The sequence below is a fragment of the Diorhabda sublineata genome, chromosome 4, assembly GCF_026230105.1.
Source record: "Diorhabda sublineata isolate icDioSubl1.1 chromosome 4, icDioSubl1.1, whole genome shotgun sequence".
In the NCBI taxonomy this organism is placed as follows: domain Eukaryota; kingdom Metazoa; phylum Arthropoda; class Insecta; order Coleoptera; family Chrysomelidae; genus Diorhabda; species Diorhabda sublineata.
Window position 1 is genome coordinate 36,275,090 of NC_079477.1, and position 23,847 is coordinate 36,298,936.

Genomic DNA, 23,847 nt, shown 5'->3' on the forward strand with positions numbered 1-23,847 from the left:
CGAAAATCAACAAAAACAATGAAAAATTGCGTTTTTTTCGTTAACCGGAAACGTATTTTGGTTGTTATATCGTCTATAGTAGAGGAGCTAAAGCTACTAACGTGTATTTGATACCCGGATTTAATTTTACGACTTTAAGGACAGACTATAAGTGACGCATTTCGAAAAATAACAAAAACAATGGAAAATTGCGTTTTTTTCGTTAACCGGAAACGTATTTCGGTTGTTATATCGTCTATAGTAGAGGAGCTAAAGCTACTAACGTGTATTTGATACCCGGATTTAATTTTACGACTTTAAGGACAGACTATAAGTGACGCATTTCGAAAAATAACAAAAACAATGGAAAATTGCGTTTTTTTCGTTAACCGGAAACGTATTTCGGTTGTTATATCGTCTATAGTAGAGGAGCTAAAGCTACTAACGTGTATTTGATACTTGGATTTAATTTTACGACTTGAAGGATAGACTATAAGTGACGCATTTCGAAAAATAACAAAAACAATGGAAAATTGCGTTTTTTTCGTTAACCGGAAACGTATTTCGGTTGTTATATCGTCTATAGTAGAGGAGCTAAAGCTACTAACGTGTATTTGATACCCGGATTTAATTTTACGACTTTAAGGACAGACTATAAGTGACGCATTTCGAAAAATAACAAAAACAATGGAAAATTGCGTTTTTTTCGTTAACCGGAAACGTATTTCGGTTGTTATATCGTCTATAGTAGAGGAGCTAAAGCTACTAACGTGTATTTGATACCCGGATTTAATTTTACGACTTTAAGGACAGACTATAAGTGACGCATTTCGAAAAATAACAAAAACAATGGAAAATTGCGTTTTTTTCGTTAACCGGAAACGTATTTCGGTTGTTATATCGTCTATAGTAGAGGAGCTAAAGCTACTAACGTGTATTTGATACTTGGATTTAATTTTACGACTTGAAGGATAGACTATAAGTGACGCATTTCGAAAATCAACAAAAACAATGAAAAATTGCGTTTTTTTCGTTAACCGGAAACGTATTTTGGTTGTTATATCGTCTATAGTAGAGGAGCTAAAGCTACTAACGTGTATTTGATACCCGGATTTAATTTTACGACTTTAAGGACAGACTATAAGTGACGCATTTCGAAAAATAACAAAAACAATGGAAAATTGCGTTTTTTTCGTTAACCGGAAACGTATTTCGGTTGTTATATCGTCTATAGTAGAGGAGCTAAAGCTACTAACGTGTATTTGATACTTGGATTTAATTTTACGACTTGAAGGATAGACTATAAGTGACGCATTTCGAAAATCAACAAAAACAATGAAAAATTGCGTTTTTTTCGTTAACCGGAAACGTATTTCGGTTGTTATATCGTCTATAGTAGAGGAGCTAAAGCTACTAACGTGTATTTGATACTTGGATTTAATTTTACGACTTGAAGGATAGACTATAAGTGACGCATTTCGAAAATCAACAAAAACAATGAAAAATTGCGTTTTTTTCGTTAACCGGAAACGTATTTTGGTTGTTATATCGTCTATAGTAGAGGAGCTAAAGCTACTAACGTGTATTTGATACCCGGATTTAATTTTACGACTTTAAGGACAGACTATAAGTGACGCATTTCGAAAATTAACAAAAACAATGAAAAATTGCGTTTTTTTCGTTAACCGGAAACGTATTTTGGTTGTTATATCGTCTATAGTAGAGGAGCTAAAGCTACTAACGTGTATTTGATACCCGGATTTAATTTTACGACTTTAAGGACAGACTATAAGTGACGCATTTCGAAAAATAACAAAAACAATGGAAAATTGCGTTTTTTTCGTTAACCGGAAACGTATTTCGGTTGTTATATCGTCTATAGTAGAGGAGCTAAAGCTACTAACGTGCAGTGTTCCAAATATCGTACTGTAACTTATCAAAAAACAGACTATATCTCGAAAAAAAAAAACAATTCCATTCCCTTTCACAGGTTTCTGGATCCCAACGCTTTCATTTACGGTCTAATATCACCCAGTTTCGTCATCATCATAATCACCTTCAACTATTTGATACGATCGACGTTTCTGTCGATATACATCATCAGTTTCCAGACAGATATTAGAACCAAAGAAAAAATGAATAATAAAAGAACCCTTCAAATTCTCCTTTTCGTAAAGGTGAGTTTATTAATATTTCTTTCTAGTAACATCGAAAAAGGATAAAATGAAAAGAAGAAGAATGGAAAACCGTCTGTTCCGAATATTCCAATATCCGTTTCCGATATTTTTTTTTTATTCTAAATATTTCGATGGGGCTTCGGAGCTCGAAAGGATTCCACTTTTGTGTCGAGTCCTTATTCGGATGGACGAGTTTATATATGTCTATATTATACAGGGCCGTATCTACTTCGATTTAATTAATGTTTTTTTTACAGATAACGACTGTTATAACTGTCGTTATGATTCTATCGACTTTCGCTAAGTTTTTCAACGAATCCGATACGTTTCGGGTGGCTTATCACGTGTCGCAAGGTACCCAAGGGCTCTTGGTGGCCCTGTTGGTGACCTGCAATTGTCGAGTGTTGAAATTGTACACGAAAAGTTTGAAAAAACGCGCAAACAAACACGTGGACAGCGCCGCGTCGTATTTTAGTAAATCAACCAGTTTACAATTATTGACGTGGAAATCGCCGGAAACGGTTTGAATTATAGGGATTTTTTTTGGGACGTCCTGTATATTTCGGGATGGTGTTTGGTCGATAATTATTTTTGGATATGTTCCTCCCGGATTTCGATTGTAAATTTTTGGTTAATTTGACGTCGAATTTTGTACTTTGTTTTTGATTTCACACGCTTTCGGCGAAGTTTTCAAAGCGTGTTTGCCAAATTTTCATGAAAAATGCGTTAATTAGTCCAAATTCGCTATAATTCTTGTTTTTTTTGCTTCGTTTCTAGACGGTTCGGCGGAAAATTCGAAGCGTATCCGGCATGTTTGCAAAAAATACGCACATTCGGCAAAATCTATGAAGTGCGCTTACAAAAAATTTTCCAAAAATGCGTTAATTCGTCCAAATTCGCTAGAATTCTTGTTTTTTTTTCTTCGTTTCTAGCGCATTCGGCGGAAAATTCGAAGCGCATCCGGCGTATTGGGAAAAAATACGCACTTTCGGCAAAATATTTGAAGTGCACTTACAAAATTCCCTAAAAATACGTTAGTTCGTCCAAATTCTCTATAATTTTTGTTTGTTTTGCTTCGTTTCTAGTGCGTTCGGCGGAAAATTCGAAGCGCATACGGCATATTTGCAAAATTTACGCACATTCGGCAAAATCTTTGAAGTGCACTCACAAAATTTTACAAAAATGCGCGAATCCATACAAATTCGTGATGGTTCTGGTTATTTTGCTTCCTTTTTGACCTATTCGTCAGAAATTTTCAATTTTCATCGATTTTTTGAAGAAATAATTGATTTCGTCCAAATTTGCGATCTTTCTTGTCATGAAACATCCCGCGCATTCTGCGAAAAATTCAAGCGCATTTACCAATTTTATTAAAATCACGCGGTTCTGCCAATATATTTTAAGTGTATCCGCCAAATTTTCAAGGAGTGCTTGAATTCGTCCAAATTTGTAATAGTTCTTGTTCTATTGCCGCTTTTTCAGCGCATTTGGCCAACTTTTCAGCGTATTTAGCCGAGAAATGTGGCAATTCGTCCAAATATTGTGATCGTTTTTATCTCGTTTCTAGCGCATTCGGCAAAAAATGGAAGGACGTTCATCAGTTTTTTTTAGAAAATACGCTCATTCGGCATAAATATGAAAGAGCAATCACAAAATTTTTAAAGAAATTCGTGAATTCGTCCAAATTTGCGATCGTTTTTATCTCGTTTCTAGCGCATTCGGCAAAAAATGGAAGGACGTTCATCAGTTTTTTTTAGAAAATACGCTCATTCGGCATAAATATGAAAGAGCAATCACAAAATTTTTAAAGAAATTCGTGAATTCGTCCAAATTTGCGATCGTTTTTATCTCGTTTCTAGCGCATTCGGCAAAAAATGGAAGGACGTTCATCAGTTTTTTTAGAAAATACGCTCATTCGGCATAAATATGAAAGAGCAATCACAAAATTTTTAAAGAAATTCGTGAATTCGTCCAAATTTGCGATCGTTTTTATCTCGTTTCTAGCGCATTCGGCAAAAAATGGAAGGACGTTCATCAGTTTTTTTTTAGAAAATACGCTCATTCGGCATAAATATGAAAGAGCAATCACAAAATTTTTAAAGAAATTCGTGAATTCGTCCAAATTTGCGATCGTTTTTAACTCGTTTCTAGCGCATTCGGCAAAAAATGGAAGGACGTTCATCAGTTTTTTTTTTGGAAAATACGCTCATTCGTCATAAATATAAAAGAACAATCAGAAAATTTTTAAAGAAATTCGTGAATTCGTCCAAATTTGCGATCGTTTTTAACTCGTTTCTAACGCATTCGGCCAAAAAATAGAAGGACGTTTATTAGTTTTTTTTGGAAAATACGCTCATTCGGCATAAATATAAAAGGGCAATCACAAAATTTATAAAGAAATACGTGAATTCGTCCAAATTCGCGATCGTTTTTATCTCGTTTCTAGCGCATTCGGCAAAAAAATAGAAGGACGTTCATCAGTTTTTTTTTTGGAAAATACGCTCATTCGGCATAAATATAAAAGAACAATCAGAAAATTTTTAAAGAAATGCGTGAATTCGTCCAAATTCGCGATCGTTTTTTTCTTGTTTCTAGCGCATTCGGCAAAAAATGGAAGGACGTTCATCAGTTTTTTTTTTGGAAAATACGTTCATTCGGCATAAATATAAAAGAACAATCAGAAAATTTTTAAAGAAATGCGTGAATTCGTCCAAATTCGCGATCGTTATTGTTTTTTGTTTCCTTTCAAACGCATTCGGCAAAAAATACGAGGAGCGTTTACCAAATTTAAAAACAAAACGCGTTTGGCAAACATATCAGAGGCGTCTCAACCAAATTTTCAAAAACTGCTCGAACTCGTTCAAAATTTCGATCGTTCTTGTCCTTTTGCATCGTTTCTGGCGCCTTCCCCAAAAATATGAGACCGAAGTTTTCAATAAACATCCGGATTCGACTTTATTTTGTTATTGAGCAAATTTGATTTGTAAAAAAATATATATTGTAGTTAATAAAGTGAATATTCTTCTTTTTTTAAATTTTCATTCCAAAAACCTTTCACCTTTACCTTTCGTTCGATTTCGGCAAATTCGGCATATACCAGTCGACTTTTATGACGCTTTTTCGTTAAGAAAAAAGAATAATTTCATTATCACGTAATTTATCATTTTATTTCCACGAATTTTAAATAAAATGGCCGCCGGAATCGCTTAAACATCAAGGTAAGTCAATTTTTTTTTCAAACTTTACGTATAGCCCCCGTAAGCGAAAAAACATTGAATTTTGCCAATTAATTGACAGATATTCGGAAATGTTTCGAAAAAATTGATTCTTACTTGGAAATTTTTCATAAAAAATTCATGACGTAATTATTTTATTATACAGGGGTGTTCATAAAGTTACTCGAATATTTCAATTTTTATTGAATTTTCGGAAAAAAATATCACATATATATATATATATATATATATATATATATATATATATATATAAGGTGCAGTTGATATTTTGATTGATTACAGGGGGTCGTTCAAAAGTATATTTTATTTTCTAATTATTTCGTGTTTTACTGGAGGATTTTTACAGTTTCGCCCTGTATATCCTAAGATAGCATGTCGAATGATATAATTAAAGTTTGTTTTGGTAAAATCGTTAGTAAAAACATTAAAAACGCATTTATTTTATTTCAATCATATTTTTCATTATCAAAATATTCACGAACTAATTTTCTGTTTGTTTATAAGTCGTATTTGACGTAAATCTACTGTAAACGTAAAAACTACGTAAACACAAAAGTGAATCAACAAATTTTCGTTTCATTTCAGTATAGATAAAGTTTTTGTAAAGTGAAAATTTCGAAAAAACACTTTAACCCTGTATTATACGACGTCGCAGTAAGTTTTTATCAGTAATTTTCATAATTATTCATATTCTCAACCGATTTTAATAATTATTAGTTACAAAAATACGTAAATTTCTACAGGGTGGTCAAAAATAAATTTTTTATTCACTATAAATATATCACCCTGTATAACTGATTTACGAAAAATATAATACAAAGAAAAATACGAGATTTTAATGGTTTTAACTGTAATTTAACAAAAAAACTTTCAATATACAGGGTGTACTATTGAAAAAGTTTTCGTAAATTTTGAAAAAATATATTTTTGATTAACGACGCACCCTGTATACTCGGGGGAATTCACAATATTTGTAACACACTATAAATTAACGGAAATCCATATTGAATTCGAAACAACATTATATCTTCTATATACGAGGGGTGAACGATGTTAATTTGTTGATTTATTCACAGTTTTTTGTTTTTATTGTTTTATGACATTAAAAATCATAAAACTCGATATATTTTTGACTCACATTGTATATTTCTAAACTCGAAATTGATTTTTGTTCTTGATAAACGATAATTTCAATGCCGGGATTACGAACAAACAGCAAATTCGGAGCTGTAGAGACCCATTGATAAAAAAAGAAGAATAACGTACATAACTTCGTTGTAATATAATTTTATTTTCAGTATATAGTGTTAACGTAACGAAAAATGATTATTCCATCCAGAAATTAATATTTTTAAGCCACAATGTCAACAAATATTTTGAATTTATTAAAACAATGACGTTTGAAGTTATTTAAATGTAAATATGATATCGTTTTATCTAATCTACATGAATTATCATACTATTAATAGTGAAAACATAAAATTTACGAGCAAGTTTAACAATTTCTTTTCTAAAAAATTTGTATACAGTGTGAAATTGATACATATTTTGATATAAATATTCCAAGCTCCTTTATAACTACACCCTGTATATGTTAATGTGAAGAAAATCTACTATTTTTTACACGCGGTTTCAGTTGTTATATTTTCTTTCAAAAAATTCGTCAAAAACCTTATATACAGTGTGATTATTCATTATAGAATATCTCCAATACATATTTTCATATAAATATTTTAAACTACTGTATAAAAACACCCTGTATACATTAATGTGAATCAAATCAAGTATTTTTCACACGCGGTTTCAGTTGTTATATTTTCTTTTAAAAAATTCGTCAAAAATCTTATATACAGTGTGATTATTCATTACAGAATATCTCCAATACATATTATCATATAAATGTTTCAGACTACTTTATAACTACACCCTGTATATATTAATGTAAATTAAATCAAGTATTTATCACACGCGGTTTCAGTTGTTATATTTTCTTTTAAAAAATTCGTCAAAAATCTTATATACAGTGTGATTATTCATTATAGAATATCTCCAATACATATTTTCATATAAATATTTCAGACTACTTTATAACTACACCCTGTATATATTAATGTAAATTAAATCAAGTATTTATCACACGCGGTTTCAGTTGTTATATTTTCTTTTAAAAAATTCGTCAAAAATCTTATATACAGTGTGATTATTCATTATAGAATATCTCCAATACATATTTTCATATAAATATTTCAGACTACTTTATAACTACACCCTGTATATATTAATGTAAATTAAATCAAGTATTTATCACACGCGGTTTCAGTTGTTATATTTTCTTTTAAAAAATTCGTCAAAAATCTTATATACAGTGTGATTATTCATTATAGAATATCTCCAATACATATTTTCATATAAATATTTCAGACTACTTTATAACTACACCCTGTATATATTAATGTAAATTAAATCAAGTATTTATCATACGCGGTTTCAGTTGTTATATTTTCTTTTAAAAAATTCGTCAAAAATCTTATATACAGTGTGATTATTCATTATAGAATATCTCCAATACATATTTTCATATAAATATTTCAGACTACTTTATAACTACACCCTGTATATATTAATGTAAATTAAATCAAGTATTTATCACACGCGGTTTCAGTTGTTATATTTTCTTTTAAAAAATTCGTCAAAAATCTTATATACAGTGTGATTATTCATTATAGAATATCTCCAATACATATTTTCATATAAATATTTCAGACTACTTTATAACTACACCCTGTATATATTAATGTGTATTAAATCAAGTATTTATCACACGCGGTTTCAGTTGTTATATTTTCTTTTAAAAAATTCGTCAAAAATCTTATATACAGTGTGATTATTCATTATAGAATATCTCCAATACATATTTTCATATAAATATTTCAGACTACTTTATAACTACACCCTGTATATATTAATGTAAATTAAATCAAGTATTTATCACACGCGGTTTCAGTTGTTATATTTTCTTTCAAAAAATTCGTCAAAAACCTTATATACAGTGTGATTATTCATTATAGAATATCTCCAATACATATTTTCATATAAATATTTTAAACTACTGTATAAAAACACCCTGTATACATTAATGTGAATCAAATCAAGTATTTTTCACACGCGGTTTCAGTTGTTATATTTTCTTTTAAAAAATTCGTCAAAAATCTTATATACAGTGTGATTATTCATTATAGAATATCTCCAATACATATTTTCATATAAATATTTCAGACTACTTTATAACTACACCCTGTATATATTAATGTAAATTAAATCAAGTATTTATCACACGCGGTTTCAGTTGTTATATTTTCTTTTAAAAAATTCGTCAAAAATCTTATATACAGTGTGATTATTCATTATAGAATATCTCCAATACATATTTTCATATAAATATTTCAGACAACTTTATAACTACACCCTGTATATATTAATGTAAATTAAATCAAGTATTTATCACACGCGGTTTCAGTTGTTATATTTTCTTTTAAAAAATTCGTCAAAAATCTTATATACAGTGTGATTATTCATTATAGAATATCTCCAATACATATTTTCATATAAATATTTCAGACTACTTTATAACTACACCCTGTATATATTAATGTAAATTAAATCAAGTATTTATCACACGCGGTTTCAGTTGTTATATTTTCTTTTAAAAAATTCGTCAAAAATCTTATATACAGTGTGATTATTCATTATAGAATATCTCCAATACATATTTTCATATAAATATTTCAGACTACTTTATAACTACACCCTGTATATATTAATGTAAATTAAATCAAGTATTTATCATACGCGGTTTCAGTTGTTATATTTTCTTTTAAAAAATTCGTCAAAAATCTTATATACAGTGTGATTATTCATTATAGAATATCTCCAATACATATTTTCATATAAATATTTCAGACTACTTTATAACTACACCCTGTATATATTAATGTAAATTAAATCAAGTATTTATCACACGCGGTTTCAGTTGTTATATTTTCTTTTAAAAAATTCGTCAAAAATCTTATATACAGTGTGATTATTCATTATAGAATATCTCCAATACATATTTTCATATAAATATTTCAGACTACTTTATAACTACACCCTGTATATATTAATGTAAATTAAATCAAGTATTTATCACACGCGGTTTCAGTTGTTATATTTTCTTTTAAAAAATTCGTCAAAAATCTTATATACAGTGTGATTATTCATTATAGAATATCTCCAATACATATTTTCATATAAATATTTCAGACTACTTTATAACTACACCCTGTATATATTAATGTAAATTAAATCAAGTATTTATCATACGCGGTTTCAGTTGTTATATTTTCTTTTAAAAAATTCGTCAAAAATCTTATATACAGTGTGATTATTCATTATAGAATATCTCCAATACATATTTTCATATAAATATTTCAGACTACTTTATAACTACACCCTGTATATATTAATGTAAATTAAATCAAGTATTTATCACACGCGGTTTCAGTTGTTATATTTTCTTTTAAAAAATTCGTCAAAAATCTTATATACAGTGTGATTATTCATTATAGAATATCTCCAATACATATTTTCATATAAATATTTCAGACTACTTTATAACTATACCCTGTATATATTAATGTAAATTAAATCAAGTATTTATCATACGCGGTTTCAGTTGTTATATTTTCTTTTAAAAAATTCGTCAAAAATCTTATATACAGTGTGATTATTCATTATAGAATATCTCCAATACATATTTTCATATAAATATTTCAGACTACTTTATAACTACACCCTGTATATATTAATGTAAATTAAATCAAGTATTTATCATACGCGGTTTCAGTTGTTATATTTTCTTTTAAAAAATTCGTCAAAAATCTTATATACAGTGTGATTATTCATTATAGAATATCTCCAATACATATTTTCATATAAATATTTCAGACTACTTTATAACTACACCCTGTATATATTAATGTAAATTAAATCAAGTATTTCTCATACGCGGTTTCAGTTGTTATATTTTCTTTTAAAAAATTCGTCAAAAATCTTATATACAGTGTGATTATTCATTACAGAATATCTCCAATACATATTTCCATATAAATATTTCAAACTACTTTATAACTACACCTTGTATATATTAATGTGAATGAAATCTAGTATATTTCATACGCGTTTTTCGTTATTATATTTTCTTTTATCACGTTAATGACCTTGAACTCGTTTTTTTTTTGAAAATTTAAATAACTAATTTCACCGTTCCGAATCATTTCTTCAAATTCCACGGTTGAATGACCTCTGGCAGTGACGTATCGATCAATTTTTTTTCTTTATTAAACTCATTGGCAATCGACGAAATTTAAAATCAATTTCGACCCACCCTATATGTGTAAAATCATCAAATTTAATTACAAATGTTCTCATATTTTTTTTTTCGTTATATACAGAGTGTTTTATTCTAAATTGAGTTTATTTTTAAATTCGGATCATTTGGAAAACATCGATTATAATCATACAGGGTGCGTCTTTATTACAAAATGTCGTAGTAACATCAAATTTAGTAATATTGATAAAATTATTACTAATTATAACATTTTGGGTAATAATTATTATAGATTGAAGTTTTTCGAGAATATTCGATCAAAAAAAATTCTAATATACATACAGTGTGAGGCATTACTTCCCTATTGGAACCCTATTAATAATTCCACAAATTCTAAGTGTAAAAATCGATATTTTTGGTGTGAGGCAGTTTAATTATTACTTATAACTACTTCATATTATACAGTGTTAGTCAAAAATACGTCTACTTTTATAAAACGTGAAAAAACTGTTTTAAATCTTCTCGTTGATACGAGGGTTGCTCCAAAACGTGTGATTTAAAGGCAACCGATTATTTTAGTTTGTAGAAAAACGTTGATTACATTTTTTTTACGCGAAAAACTCATTTTAAATATTTATAATACCCTTTAAATGATATAAATCGAAACGCCGCTGGTTTTTCTTTATTATTAAAGTAAATATTCCATTATGTTTACATGTTTTTTAGGATTATTCATTACGGGAAAAAACTTGTGATGTGTAAGTTTCTCAATTAAAATTTACTCTACAAATAGAGCTCAATTAACTAATCTGAAAAAATTAAATTTAATATTGAATAAACATTCGTCGAATATCTCGACAAATTACGCAGTCATTTTACGTGGGGGTTCCGTTGAATCGACATTTTGTCATAGCCAGTGATCGATATCGTCGAAATGGCCGACGAAAACCAGACGAAAATAAAAATCGAACGCCCCTTGTATGAACATAATCAGTTGAGACAAAATTTTCGTTACGAAAAAGACAAAAAAAACCGTAAGTACCTTCCATAAGTCATTTTCCATTCATATTTTTTCATAATTTTTTTTCCAACAACGTTTCGATAAATAAATAATCATCTTCAGAGATCGAAACGTTACTAAGTACGTAATCTGTTCATGATAGCGATCTAATACACTCAAACATAAGTTAGAGTATCTCTAAATCGTTATTTTATAACAATCCTGTTGTTATACGAGGGTTATAACAAAGTTAAATCACGTAAATCGATTTAAGGACTTTTCGCCAGCTAATTTTGATATTTTAACGATTTTTAGTGAATAGAAAGCTGAATTTAGAGTTTTCGTAACAGTTTGTGTTTATATACAGTGTGTATCATGAATAATTTTTTAGTAATACATAGATTATGCCCTGGGAAAGTTTCTATTAGAAAAATTGTTACTAGAACGATTCCTGTGTTGAAATGGTTACCGAAATATGATTGGAAAAAGGATTTTTTAGCTGATTTAGCTTCTGGATACACAGTGGCCGTCATGCACATACCACAGGGTGAGATAAAAACAATATTAAATGACGAAATCAACTTCGAAGTTTATCGTATATGTTTTAGGTATGGCTTACGCCCTTTTGGGCAACGTACCACCGGTGGTAGGTATATACATGGCGATATTTCCCGTTCTGGTATACTTTTTTTTCGGTACGTCGAAACACGCTTCTATGGGTGAGAGTTTTGTTGTCGAAAATCCGTTTTTCGAAAATATTTTCGATTAAATTTTCCAGGTACGTTTTCTATTGCCTGTTTGATGACGGGTAAGGCGGTTTTGGAGCATGCCGATCAATCTTTTTTGGAAACTACGGCTTCTGGAAATAATGATACAGTGACTGTGATTAGTGTGGGTTACACGCCCATCCAAGTGGCTACGGCGGTTACTTTCGTAACATCAGTAGTTCAAGTATGTTTATAATGATTTTTAAATGAATTTTTTTCAATTTATTTCCAGGAAATCGATATATACAGGGTGGATTTTTCAATGCCACAACGACGACTCGATTTCCACTGAAATTATGTAAAATATGACACCCTGTATATTCCTCAGTATTCGGGTTACTTTATAAACTTATATAATCGTATAATATGCAATAACGCTCAATTATATAGGGTATTTAAAAATATATGACCATTTTTATATTTATAACAAAAATTGAACTCCCCTGTATATAAGTGAGTAGTGGATTTTTTGATATTTTTTTTATTAAATAAGTTGACGAATATAATGTAATTTCAAAATTGATACTAAGAAAAATAATTTTTCATCATCTGTACACGGGGTAAGTGAAAAAGTAAATTTATATTTTTTTGCATCTTTTAATATTTTTTTCACTAAAATAGCAATTATTATATAATTTTTGTGAGGCATTCGTTAACCTTAAACTGTTAATTTGCAAAATTTCGACAATAAAAATGAAATAAAGTCAATATATTGTTGAAACTTTATTATAAAAACATTCGGCTCACCCTGTATACAAATATTCGTCGATTATTTTATAATACCGAACAATTTATATCAAATAACGACTAATTATTCATTTCCTAGTATTTATATACGAGGTGAATTAAAAAATAATTTTTTTTTTAATTTTTCTCAATATATTTAATTTTTTTTTCGAAAAATATAAATTATTTTATCATTTTTCCAAAGCATTCATTAACCTTAAACCGTTATTTCCCAAAATATTCTGCAGTTTTAACGCAATTCACAAAAAAAAATTAAATAAAGCCAAATTATTATAAAAACATTCGGCTCACCCTGTATATAAATATTCGTCGATGATTTTTGTTATAATAAATTTGAATACCGAACAATTTATATCAAATAACGACTAATTATTCATTTCCTAGTATTTATATACGAGGTGAATTAAAAAATAATTTTTTTTTAATTTTTCTCAATATATTTCATTTTTTTTTTCGAAAAATATCAATTATTTTATCATTTTTTCAAAGCATTCATTAACCTTGAACCGTTATTTCCCAAAATATTCTGCAGTTTTAACGCAATTCACAAAAAAAAATTGAATAAAGCCAAATTATTATAAAAACATTCGGCTCACCCTGTATATAAATATTCGTCGATGATTTTTGCTATAATAAATTTGAATACCGAACAATTTATATCAAATAACGACTAATTATTAATTTCCTAGTATTTATATACGAGGTGAATTAAAAAATAATTTTTCTTTTAATTTTTCTCAATATATTTAATTTTTTTTTCGAAAAATATCAATTATTTTATCATTTTTCCAAAGCATTCATTAACCTTAAACCGTTATTTCCCAAAATATTCCGCAGTTTTAACGCAATTCACAAAAAAAAATTAAATAAAGCCAAATTATTATAAAAACATTCGGCTCACCCTGTATATAAATATTCGTCGATGATTTTTGTTATAATAAATTTGAATACCGAACAATTTATATCAAATAACGACTAATTATTCATTTCCTAGTATTTATATACGAGGTGAATTAAAAAATAATTTTTCTTTTAATTTTTCTCAATATATTTAATTTTTTTTTCGAAAAATATCAATTATTTTATCATTTTTCCAAAGCATTCATTAACCTTAAACCGTTATTTCCCAAAATATTCTGCAGTTTTAACGCAATTCACAAAAAAAAAATGAATAAAGCCAAATTATTATAAAAAATTCGGCTCACCCTGTATACAAATGTCAAAATCACGATTTCTGTTATAATAGATTTGAATATCGCACAATATCTATCAATCTACTACTAATTACTTATTTTCTAGTATTTACATACGAGGTAAATTGAAAAATATTCTTATTTCAAATTTTTTTAATATATTCCAGTTTTTTTAAAAAAAAATATCAATTATTATCATTTTTGTGAAGCATTCGTTAATCTTAAACCATTATTTTCCAAAAATGAATCTAAATATAAAAAATATACAGGATGTCGTATTAAAAAACTATATTAATAAGTTAAACACATAATTACGTACGACCCCCGTATATATTATCATATTTTCCTCATAATAACCATTACCATATATGTTTATGTATAGTTTAAAAAGTATTTCAACCACGTAAATCCGTTTTTTATTATATTTTTAGCTCATTATGTATTGTTTACGTTTGGGGGCGGTAACCGCCCTTTTATCCGACGTACTAGTTAAATCTTTTACTTGCGGAGCGGCTTTTCAAATAGTCGCTACCCAAATAAAAGATCTCATCGGTGTGGATATGCCTAGTTTCAAAGGAAACTTCATCACAGTTAAGGTATGATATAATTTATTAAAACTACTTTTGTATTTCCCCCTGTATAATCGATTTGTTTATAGATATTGAAAATAGTGTTCGAGGAATTGAACGAAGTTAATTGGGCTGCGGTGATTATATCGGCGATAGCAATAATTGTATTAGTAATAAATAATGAAATATTAAAGGTAAAATGACTTATTTTTGTTCACGCCTGTATAATAATTAATTTTTTTTATATCTCAGCCAATAATAGCGAAAAAATCGTCTGTACCAATACCCATAGAGCTCATAGTGGTTATTATAGGTACACTATGTTCGCAATATTTAAATTTACAAAAAGTTTACGATTTAAAAGTGATAGGGGACATTCCCAAGGGGTGAGTTGTTTATTTTTTTTTTGCTTTCATTGTGATTGATGAAAATTTTAGATTTCCCCAACCTGAATTTCCGCCATTACCTCTACTTTCGAAAATTATAACCGATGGTATTTCCACTTCGATCGTTTCGTATGCTATAACGATATCCCTGATGATGATACTAGCTCAAAAAGGAAACTACGAAGTAGACGCGAATCAAGAATTATTAGCAATGGTAAATATATGGAAATTTCCATCATTTTCCCCGAGAAAAACAACTACGCACTGACTATATACCACCCGTAACGATGTAACATATTTATTTTCTAAAATTATGATTAAATTGATTCGTGTAGTGTGCTGAAGAGGCTCGAAAACAACAAAATCGGTCAAATATTTCATTTCGCTCCAATTGGAAATATTATATAATGCTGAAGAGTCTTAAAAATAACAAAACCGCTTTAATATCTCATTTGTCTTCAATTCGATACATTATATTGTGCTGGACAGTCTCATAAAAGACAAAACCGTTCGAATATTTCATTTTCTTCAAATCAGAGATATTATATTGTACTGAAAAGTCTTATAAATGAAAAAATCGGTCTTTTATCCATTCTGCTCAAATTTGAAATATCATATTGTGCTGATGAGTCTTAAAAATAACAAAACCGGTCTTATATCTCATTTTTCTCAAATTAGAGGTATTATATTGTACTGATGAGTTTTAAAAATAACAAAATCGGTCTATTATATCATTTTTTTTTTCAAATTAATGATGTTATTAGAAATATTATATAATGCTGAAGAGTCTTAAAAATAACAAAACCGCTTTAATATCTCATTTGTCTTCAATTCGATACATTATATTGTGCTGGACAGTCTCATAAAAGACAAAACCGTTCGAATATTTCATTTTCTTCAAATCAGAGATATTATATTGTACTGAAAAGTCTTATAAATGAAAAAATCGGTCTTTTATTCCATTCTGCTCAAATTTGAAATATCATATTGTGCTGATGAGTCTTAAAAATAACAAAACCGGTCTTATATCTCATTTTTCTCAAATTAGAGGTATTATATTGTGCTGATGAGTTTTAAAAATAACAAAATCGGTCTATTATATCATTTTTTTTTCAAATTAATGATGATGTACTGTACTGAAGAGGCTCAGATATAACAGAATCGGATGATTTTTTTTTTTTCGTTTCGATGTGAATAATTTTTTTTGTAGGGTTTGGGTAACGCGGCGGGTTCCTGTTTTTCTTGTATGCCGTTTTGCGCTTCGTTATCCAGATCGATGATACAGGAAGTTGTCGGTGGGAAAACCCAATTGGTTTCCGTTATTTCTTCAATACTTTTAACGGTTACTCTTTTATGGATAGCACCGTTTTTCGAACCTCTACCTAAAGTGAGTATTTTTCCTGTAATCGATACCAAATTCTTGACCGAAACGTCATCTGTCATTACTAGTATGACATCACTATAGCAGTTCAATAAATACGGAAGGTAGTGTGAATTTTTGGTTATGATTGTATTTAATAAGCGTGAAGTGTGAATTTTTGACTAAAACAATATATTTAAGCGGAAGTCTCAATTTTTGACTATAACAGTATTTAATATATGAGAAAGTGTGATTTTCTGACTATGACTGTATATCTTATATGAGGAAAGTGTAAATTTTTGATATAACAGTATTCCGAAGAAAGTGTCAATTTTTGACCAACATATTATATTTTATATTGAAAAAAAGTCTGAACTTTTGACTATTACTGTATATAATATACAAGAAAAATTTCAAATTTTTGATTATGACTGTATGTACGAATTGAGTGGGGTTGTGATTTATTGACTATGACAATATATAACATACCAGGGAAAATGTAAATTTTGAGTACACAAGGGTGAGTCTCAATGTTTGACTACAACAATTCATAATATACGAGGTGCAGTGTGAATTTCTAGCTTAAACTGTTTATTACATACGAGGGAAGTGAATAATGTATAATATATACGAGGATAAGTGTGAAAGCTTACAACTATAACAGTTTATGATATACGAGGAGTGTTTGATATGTTGATTAATACAATATATTATATAATATATAATATACAAGGGTAAAAGAGAATTTTTCTCTATTTCAGTTGATCGTAATATACGAGGGAAAGTTTTATATTTCGACTAAAGCAATGTGTAATATACAGGGGAAAGTGTAATTTTTTTCAATATATCGCCAAATAGTGTACAAAAGAAATTTTGAATGTCTTTTTAAAAATATTTATTATATAACTTACAAGGGAAATTGAAAATTTTCTATTATTCCTTCATATCATTATATACGAGGGGAAGTTTGATATTTCAATTGAAGCAATGTATTATATACAGGGGAAAGTGAAATTTTTCCAATTTTCACTAAATCATAGTATACAAGGGGAACTCAGATTGTCTTTTCAAAAATATTTATTATATAACTTACAAGGGAAATTGAAAATTTTCTATTATTCCTTCATATCATTATATACGAGGTGAAGTTTGATATTTCAATTGAAGCAATGTATTATATACAGGGGCAAGTGTAATTTTTCCAATTTTCACTAAATCATAGTATACAAGGGAAACTCTGAATGTCTTTTCAAAAATATTTTTTACATAACTTACAAGGGAGATTGAAAATTTTCTATTATTCCTTCATATCATTATATACGAGGTGAAGTTTGATATTTCAATTGAAGCAATGTATTATATACAGGGGAAAGTGTAATTTTTCCAATTTTCACTAAATCATAGTATACAAGGGGAACTCTGAATGTCTTTTCAAAAATATTTATTGTATAACTTACAAGGGAGATTGAAAATTTTCTATTATTCCCTCATATCATTATATACGAGGGGAAATTTGATATTTCAATTGAAGCAATGTATTATATAGAAGGGAAAGTGTAATTTTTCCAATTTTCACTAAATCGTAGTATACAAGGGGAACTCTGAATGTCTTTTCAAAAATATTTATCGTATAACTTACAAGGGAAATTGAAAATTTTCTATTATTCCTTCATATCATTATATACGAGGGGAAGTTTGATATTTCAATTGAAGCAATGTATTATATACAGGGGAAAGTGTAATTTTTCCAATTTTCACTAAATCATAGTATACAAGGGGAACTCTGAATGTCTTTTCAAAAATATTTATTGTATAACTTACAAGGGAGATTGAAAATTTTCTATTATTCCTTCATATCATTATATACGAGGGGAAGTTTGATATTTCAATTGAAGCAATGTATTATATACAGGGGAAAGTGTAATTTTTCCAATTTTCACTAAATCATAGTATACAAGGGGAACTCTGAATGTCTTTTCAAAAATATTTATTGTATAACTTACAAGGGAGATTGAAAATTTTCTATTATTCCTTCATATCATTATATACGAGGGGAAGTTTGATATTTCAATTGAAGCAATGTATTATATACAGGGGAAAGTGTAATTTTTCCAATTTTCACTAAATCATAGTATACAAGGGGAACTCTGAATGTCTTTTCAAAAATATTTATTGTATAACTTACAAGGGAGATTGAAAATTTTCTATTATTCCTTCATATCATTATATACGAGGGGAAGTTTGATATTTCAATTGAAGCAATGTATTATATACAGGGGAAAGTGAAATTTTTCCAATTTTCACTAAATCATAGTATACAAGGGGAACTCAGATTGTCTTTTCAAAAATATTTATTATATAACTTACAAGGGAAATTGAAAATTTTCTATTATTCCTTCATATCATTATATACGAGGTGAAGTTTGATATTTCAATTGAAGCAATGTATTATATACAGGGGCAAGTGTAATTTTTCCAATTTTCACTAAATCATAGTATACAAGGGAAACTCTGAATGTCTTTTCAAAAATATTTTTTACATAACTTACAAGGGAGATTGAAAATTTTCTATTATTCCTTCATATCATTATATACGAGGTGAAGTTTGATATTTCAATTGAAGCAATGTATTATATACAGGGGAAAGTGTAATTTTTCCAATTTTCACTAAATCGTAGTATACAAGGGGAACTCTGAATGTCTTTTCAAAAATATTTATTGTATAACTTACAAGGGAGATTGAAAATTTTCTATTATTCCTTCATATCATTATATACGAGGGGAAGTTTGATATTTCAATTGAAGCAATGTATTATATACAGGGGAAAGTGTAATTTTTCCAATTTTCACTAAATCATAGTATACAAGGGGAACTCTGAATGTCTTTTCAAAAATATTTATTGTATAACTTACAAGGGAGATTGAAAATTTTCTATTATTCCTTCATATCATTATATACGAGGGGAAGTTTGATATTTCAATTGAAGCAATGTATTATATACAGGGGAAAGTGTAATTTTTCCAATTTTCACTAAATCATAGTATACAAGGGGAACTCTGAATGTCTTTTCAAAAATATTTATTGTATAACTTACAAGGGAGATTGAAAATTTTCTATTATTCCTTCATATCATTATATACGAGGGGAAGTTTGATATTTCAATTGAAGCAATGTATTATATACAGGGGAAAGTGAAATTTTTCCAATTTTCACTAAATCATAGTATACAAGGGGAACTCAGATTGTCTTTTCAAAAATATTTATTATATAACTTACAAGGGAAATTGAAAATTTTCTATTATTCCTTCATATCATTATATACGAGGTGAAGTTTGATATTTCAATTGAAGCAATGTATTATATACAGGGGCAAGTGTAATTTTTCCAATTTTCACTAAATCATAGTATACAAGGGAAACTCTGAATGTCTTTTCAAAAATATTTTTTACATAACTTACAAGGGAGATTGAAAATTTTCTATTATTCCTTCATATCATTATATACGAGGTGAAGTTTGATATTTCAATTGAAGCAATGTATTATATACAGGGGAAAGTGTAATTTTTCCAATTTTCACTAAATCGTAGTATACAAGGGGAACTCTGAATGTCTTTTCAAAAATATTTATTGTATAACTTACAAGGGAGATTGAAAATTTTCTATTATTCCTTCATATCATTATATACGAGGGGAAGTTTGATATTTCAATTGAAGCAATGTATTATATACAGGGGAAAGTGTAATTTTTCCAATTTTCACTAAATCATAGTATACAAGGGGAACTCTGAATGTCTTTTCAAAAATATTTATTGTATAACTTACAAGGGAGATTGAAAATTTTCTATTATTCCTTCATATCATTATATACGAGGGGAAGTTTGATATTTCAATTGAAGCAATGTATTATATACAGGGGAAAGTGTAATTTTTCCAATTTTCACTAAATCATAGTATACAAGGGGAACTCTGAATGTCTTTTCAAAAATATTTATTGTATAACTTACAAGGGAGATTGAAAATTTTCTATTATTCCTTCATATCATTATATACGAGGGGAAGTTTGATATTTCAATTGAAGCAATGTATTATATACAGGGGAAAGTGTAATTTTTCCAATTTTCACTAAATCATAGTATACAAGGGGAACTCTGAATGTCTTTTCAAAAATATTTATTGTATAACTTACAAGGGAGATTGAAAATTTTCTATTATTCCTTCATATCATTATATACGAGGGGAAGTTTGATATTTCAATTGAAGCAATGTATTATATACAGGGGAAAGTGTAATTTTTCCAATTTTCACTAAATCATAGTATACAAGGGGAACTCTGAATGTCTTTTCAAAAATATTTATTGTATAACTTACAAGGGAGATTGAAAATTTTCTATTATTCCTTCATATCATTATATACGAGGGGAAGTTTGATATTTCAATTGAAGCAATGTATTATATACAGGGGAAAGTGTAATTTTTCCAATTTTCACTAAATCATAGTATACAAGGGGAACTCTGAATGTCTTTTCAAAAATATTTATTGTATAACTTACAAGGGAGATTGAAAATTTTCTATTATTCCTTCATATCATTATATACGAGGGGAAGTTTGATATTTCAATTGAAGCAATGTATTATATACAGGGGAAAGTGTAATTTTTCCAATTTTCACTAAATCGTAGTATACAAGGGGAACTCTGAATGTCTTTTCAAAAATATTTATTGTATAACTTACAAGGGAGATTGAAAATTTTCTATTATTCCTTCATATCATTATATACGAGGGGAAGTTTGATATTTCAATTGAAGCAATGTATTATATACAGGGGAAAGTGTAATTTTTCCAATTTTCACTAAATCATAGTATACAAGGGGAACTCTGAATGTCTTTTCAAAAATATTTATTGTATAACTTACAAGGGAGATTGAAAATTTTCTATTATTCCTTCATATCATTATATACGAGGTGAAGTTTGATATTTCAATTGAAGCAATGTATTATATACAGGGGAAAGTGAAATTTTTCCAATGTTCACTAAATCATAGTATACAAGGGGAACTCTGAATGTCTTTTCAAAAATATTTATTGTATAACTTACAAGGGAGATTGAAAATTTTCTATTATTCCTTCATATCATTATATACGAGGGGAAGTTTGATATTTCAATTGAAGCAATGTATTATATACAGGGGAAAGTAAAGATTTGTTAATATTTGGATATATCATGAGATACGAGGGAAAATTTGATTTACACACTGTAACAGTGTAAAATATACGGGGTAAAACTTATTAACGATTAAAACCTACGAGGGAACGTACGAATACGAAATTTTCAACTGCTACATAGTATTTTCTTCAAGTTCCACGTAATTTTTACGATTTCAGTGCGTCCTGGCGAGCGTTATAGTGGTTTCGTTGAAAAGTATGTTGATACAAGTTACGGAATTGATACAATTTTGGAAAATGAGTAAACTAGACGCCGTCGTATGGATAGCGACGTTCTTATCGGTAGCTTTCGTCAGCATGGAAATAGCTCTACTAGTAGGAATCGGTTTATCGCTAACGTCCATCATTTTAACAAATTTTAAACCGTACACGTGTTTATTAGGATCAGTTCCTAACACGGATATTTATTTAGACATAAACAAATACAAAAAAGTGAGTAAAAATGTCTGTTTGCGTCGAAATTTTTGATTTTTTCGAACATTTTAGGCGGTCGAAATTGTTGGTATTAAAATTTTCCATTATTGCGGATCGTTGAATTTCGTAACAAGAACGACGTTTCGGAATCAATTGTACAAATTGATCGAGTTGAATCCGCAAAAAGAGAAAATTCTTCGAACTAAATTGGACAAATTGAAAATTAAAGTGAGAATTAGTTTTCTGCGCGTATATTACGATCACACTGAGAAAAACGATAATTTCAGATGGCAGAATCGGCTTTGAACGATCACAAAGACAAAATGAAAAAACTGCAACGGAAAATCAACTCGGAAATAAAATGTATCGTTTTGGATTTTTCTTCTGTGAGCGGATTGGACGCGTGCGGCGCCGCCATGCTGAAAAACGAGATAAACGAATTCGAGAAATTGAATATCACCCTGTATATAGCCGCTTGTTCAGGTAATTCGCCATCGTATATCCGTGAAACCATGAAAAATTGAAAATTTTCATTTCAGATCGAGTTTATAATCTTTTGGAAAAGTGCGATCTCGTTTCAAAAGAAAAAAATTCTTTACGCGTGTTTTTCAGTATACACGACGCCGTGGAAACTGCTTCTAATACCATCAAATTCAATCACCACATCCAAACCAACCCCGTAGATTTCACCCTTAACGAATATCAACCTTAAACTGACTTTTTTTGTATTTAAATATTTATTTATTAATAAAAAAACGTCGTATAAATGTTTGTGTTTTTATCTCGATTCGAAAGTAACCTAATTCGTATTGAGATAACTCCCCGGGTGGTTCCGAAAGTATCGGTTGCCCCTCGTATCTACAAAATACTTCAGAGCTTACGTTTTGACAAATTCAAAAGCTCCGGGTAGATCAATAAAAAATCGTGCCTAAACCGAAGAAGACGAACTGGAAACGAGTTAATCGATTAGTAGAAAACCCGATTTGAGTCTATGTGACTTTTTATTTGTGATAAAATAATTTTAACGTTTTATCGGGTTATTTTTCTATAACTATTGGTGGAAATGAAAGTTTAGGATATTATAGAGTCGATTTAACGTATACAGTGTGCACCGTTATTAAAAAACGACTTTTATACATATATAAATACCATAGTCAGGTCAATTTAGGAGACAATTTTGCTTATATCTCGGAAACGGTGACTTGTAGAAGAAAATGTATAGGATCGTTATTTGTAGATCATTTAATGATCTTCAATTTTTGTCTGAAGTAAATTTGAGATAAAACCCACCGTTTGGTTAAAAAACGCGAAAAACTCATTTTCAAGACCTTTGACCTTGAATAAATATATTTCTTCGTACAGTATTTATAAGATTTCACCCTTAACGGTATACCCGACATAAAAATAACACATTAACACATTTTTT

The 23,847-nt window shown here is 28.8% G+C and overlaps 2 protein-coding genes across 5 annotated transcripts in view; both read left to right on the plus strand.

The window, feature by feature from the left end:
• Window positions 1-5,184, plus strand: part of LOC130442659 (probable G-protein coupled receptor Mth-like 3) — a 33,909-nt gene extending 28,725 nt beyond the window's left edge. For all 3 annotated transcript variants that reach the window (XM_056776972.1, XM_056776973.1, XM_056776974.1), the window contains exons 6-7: window positions 1,970-2,156; window positions 2,414-5,184. In XM_056776972.1, coding sequence (XP_056632950.1) covers window positions 1,970-2,156; window positions 2,414-2,683 — 457 coding nt within the window. In that variant the 3' untranslated portion in view covers window positions 2,684-5,184. The remainder of the gene's footprint in view (window positions 1-1,969; window positions 2,157-2,413) is intronic.
• Window positions 5,185-5,954: 770 nt separating this feature from the next.
• On the plus strand, window positions 5,955-23,189 carry LOC130442544 (sulfate transporter-like). 2 transcript variants are annotated; one of them, XM_056776732.1, is made up of 14 exons: window positions 5,955-6,046; window positions 11,487-11,794; window positions 12,152-12,307; window positions 12,369-12,479; window positions 12,539-12,711; window positions 14,899-15,063; window positions 15,126-15,230; window positions 15,289-15,422; window positions 15,474-15,636; window positions 16,633-16,809; window positions 22,167-22,439; window positions 22,494-22,649; window positions 22,709-22,904; window positions 22,961-23,189. In XM_056776732.1, exons 2-14 carry the CDS (start codon window positions 11,695-11,697, stop codon window positions 23,131-23,133), a joined length of 2,082 nt encoding a protein of 693 aa, XP_056632710.1. In that variant the 5' UTR covers window positions 5,955-6,046; window positions 11,487-11,694; the 3' UTR covers window positions 23,134-23,189. The 2 variants fall into 2 exon arrangements, with proteins under 2 accessions (XP_056632710.1, XP_056632709.1); XM_056776731.1 differs by lacking the exon at window positions 5,955-6,046 and having other exon boundaries at window positions 11,054-11,794.
• Window positions 23,190-23,847: the final 658 nt, after the last annotated feature.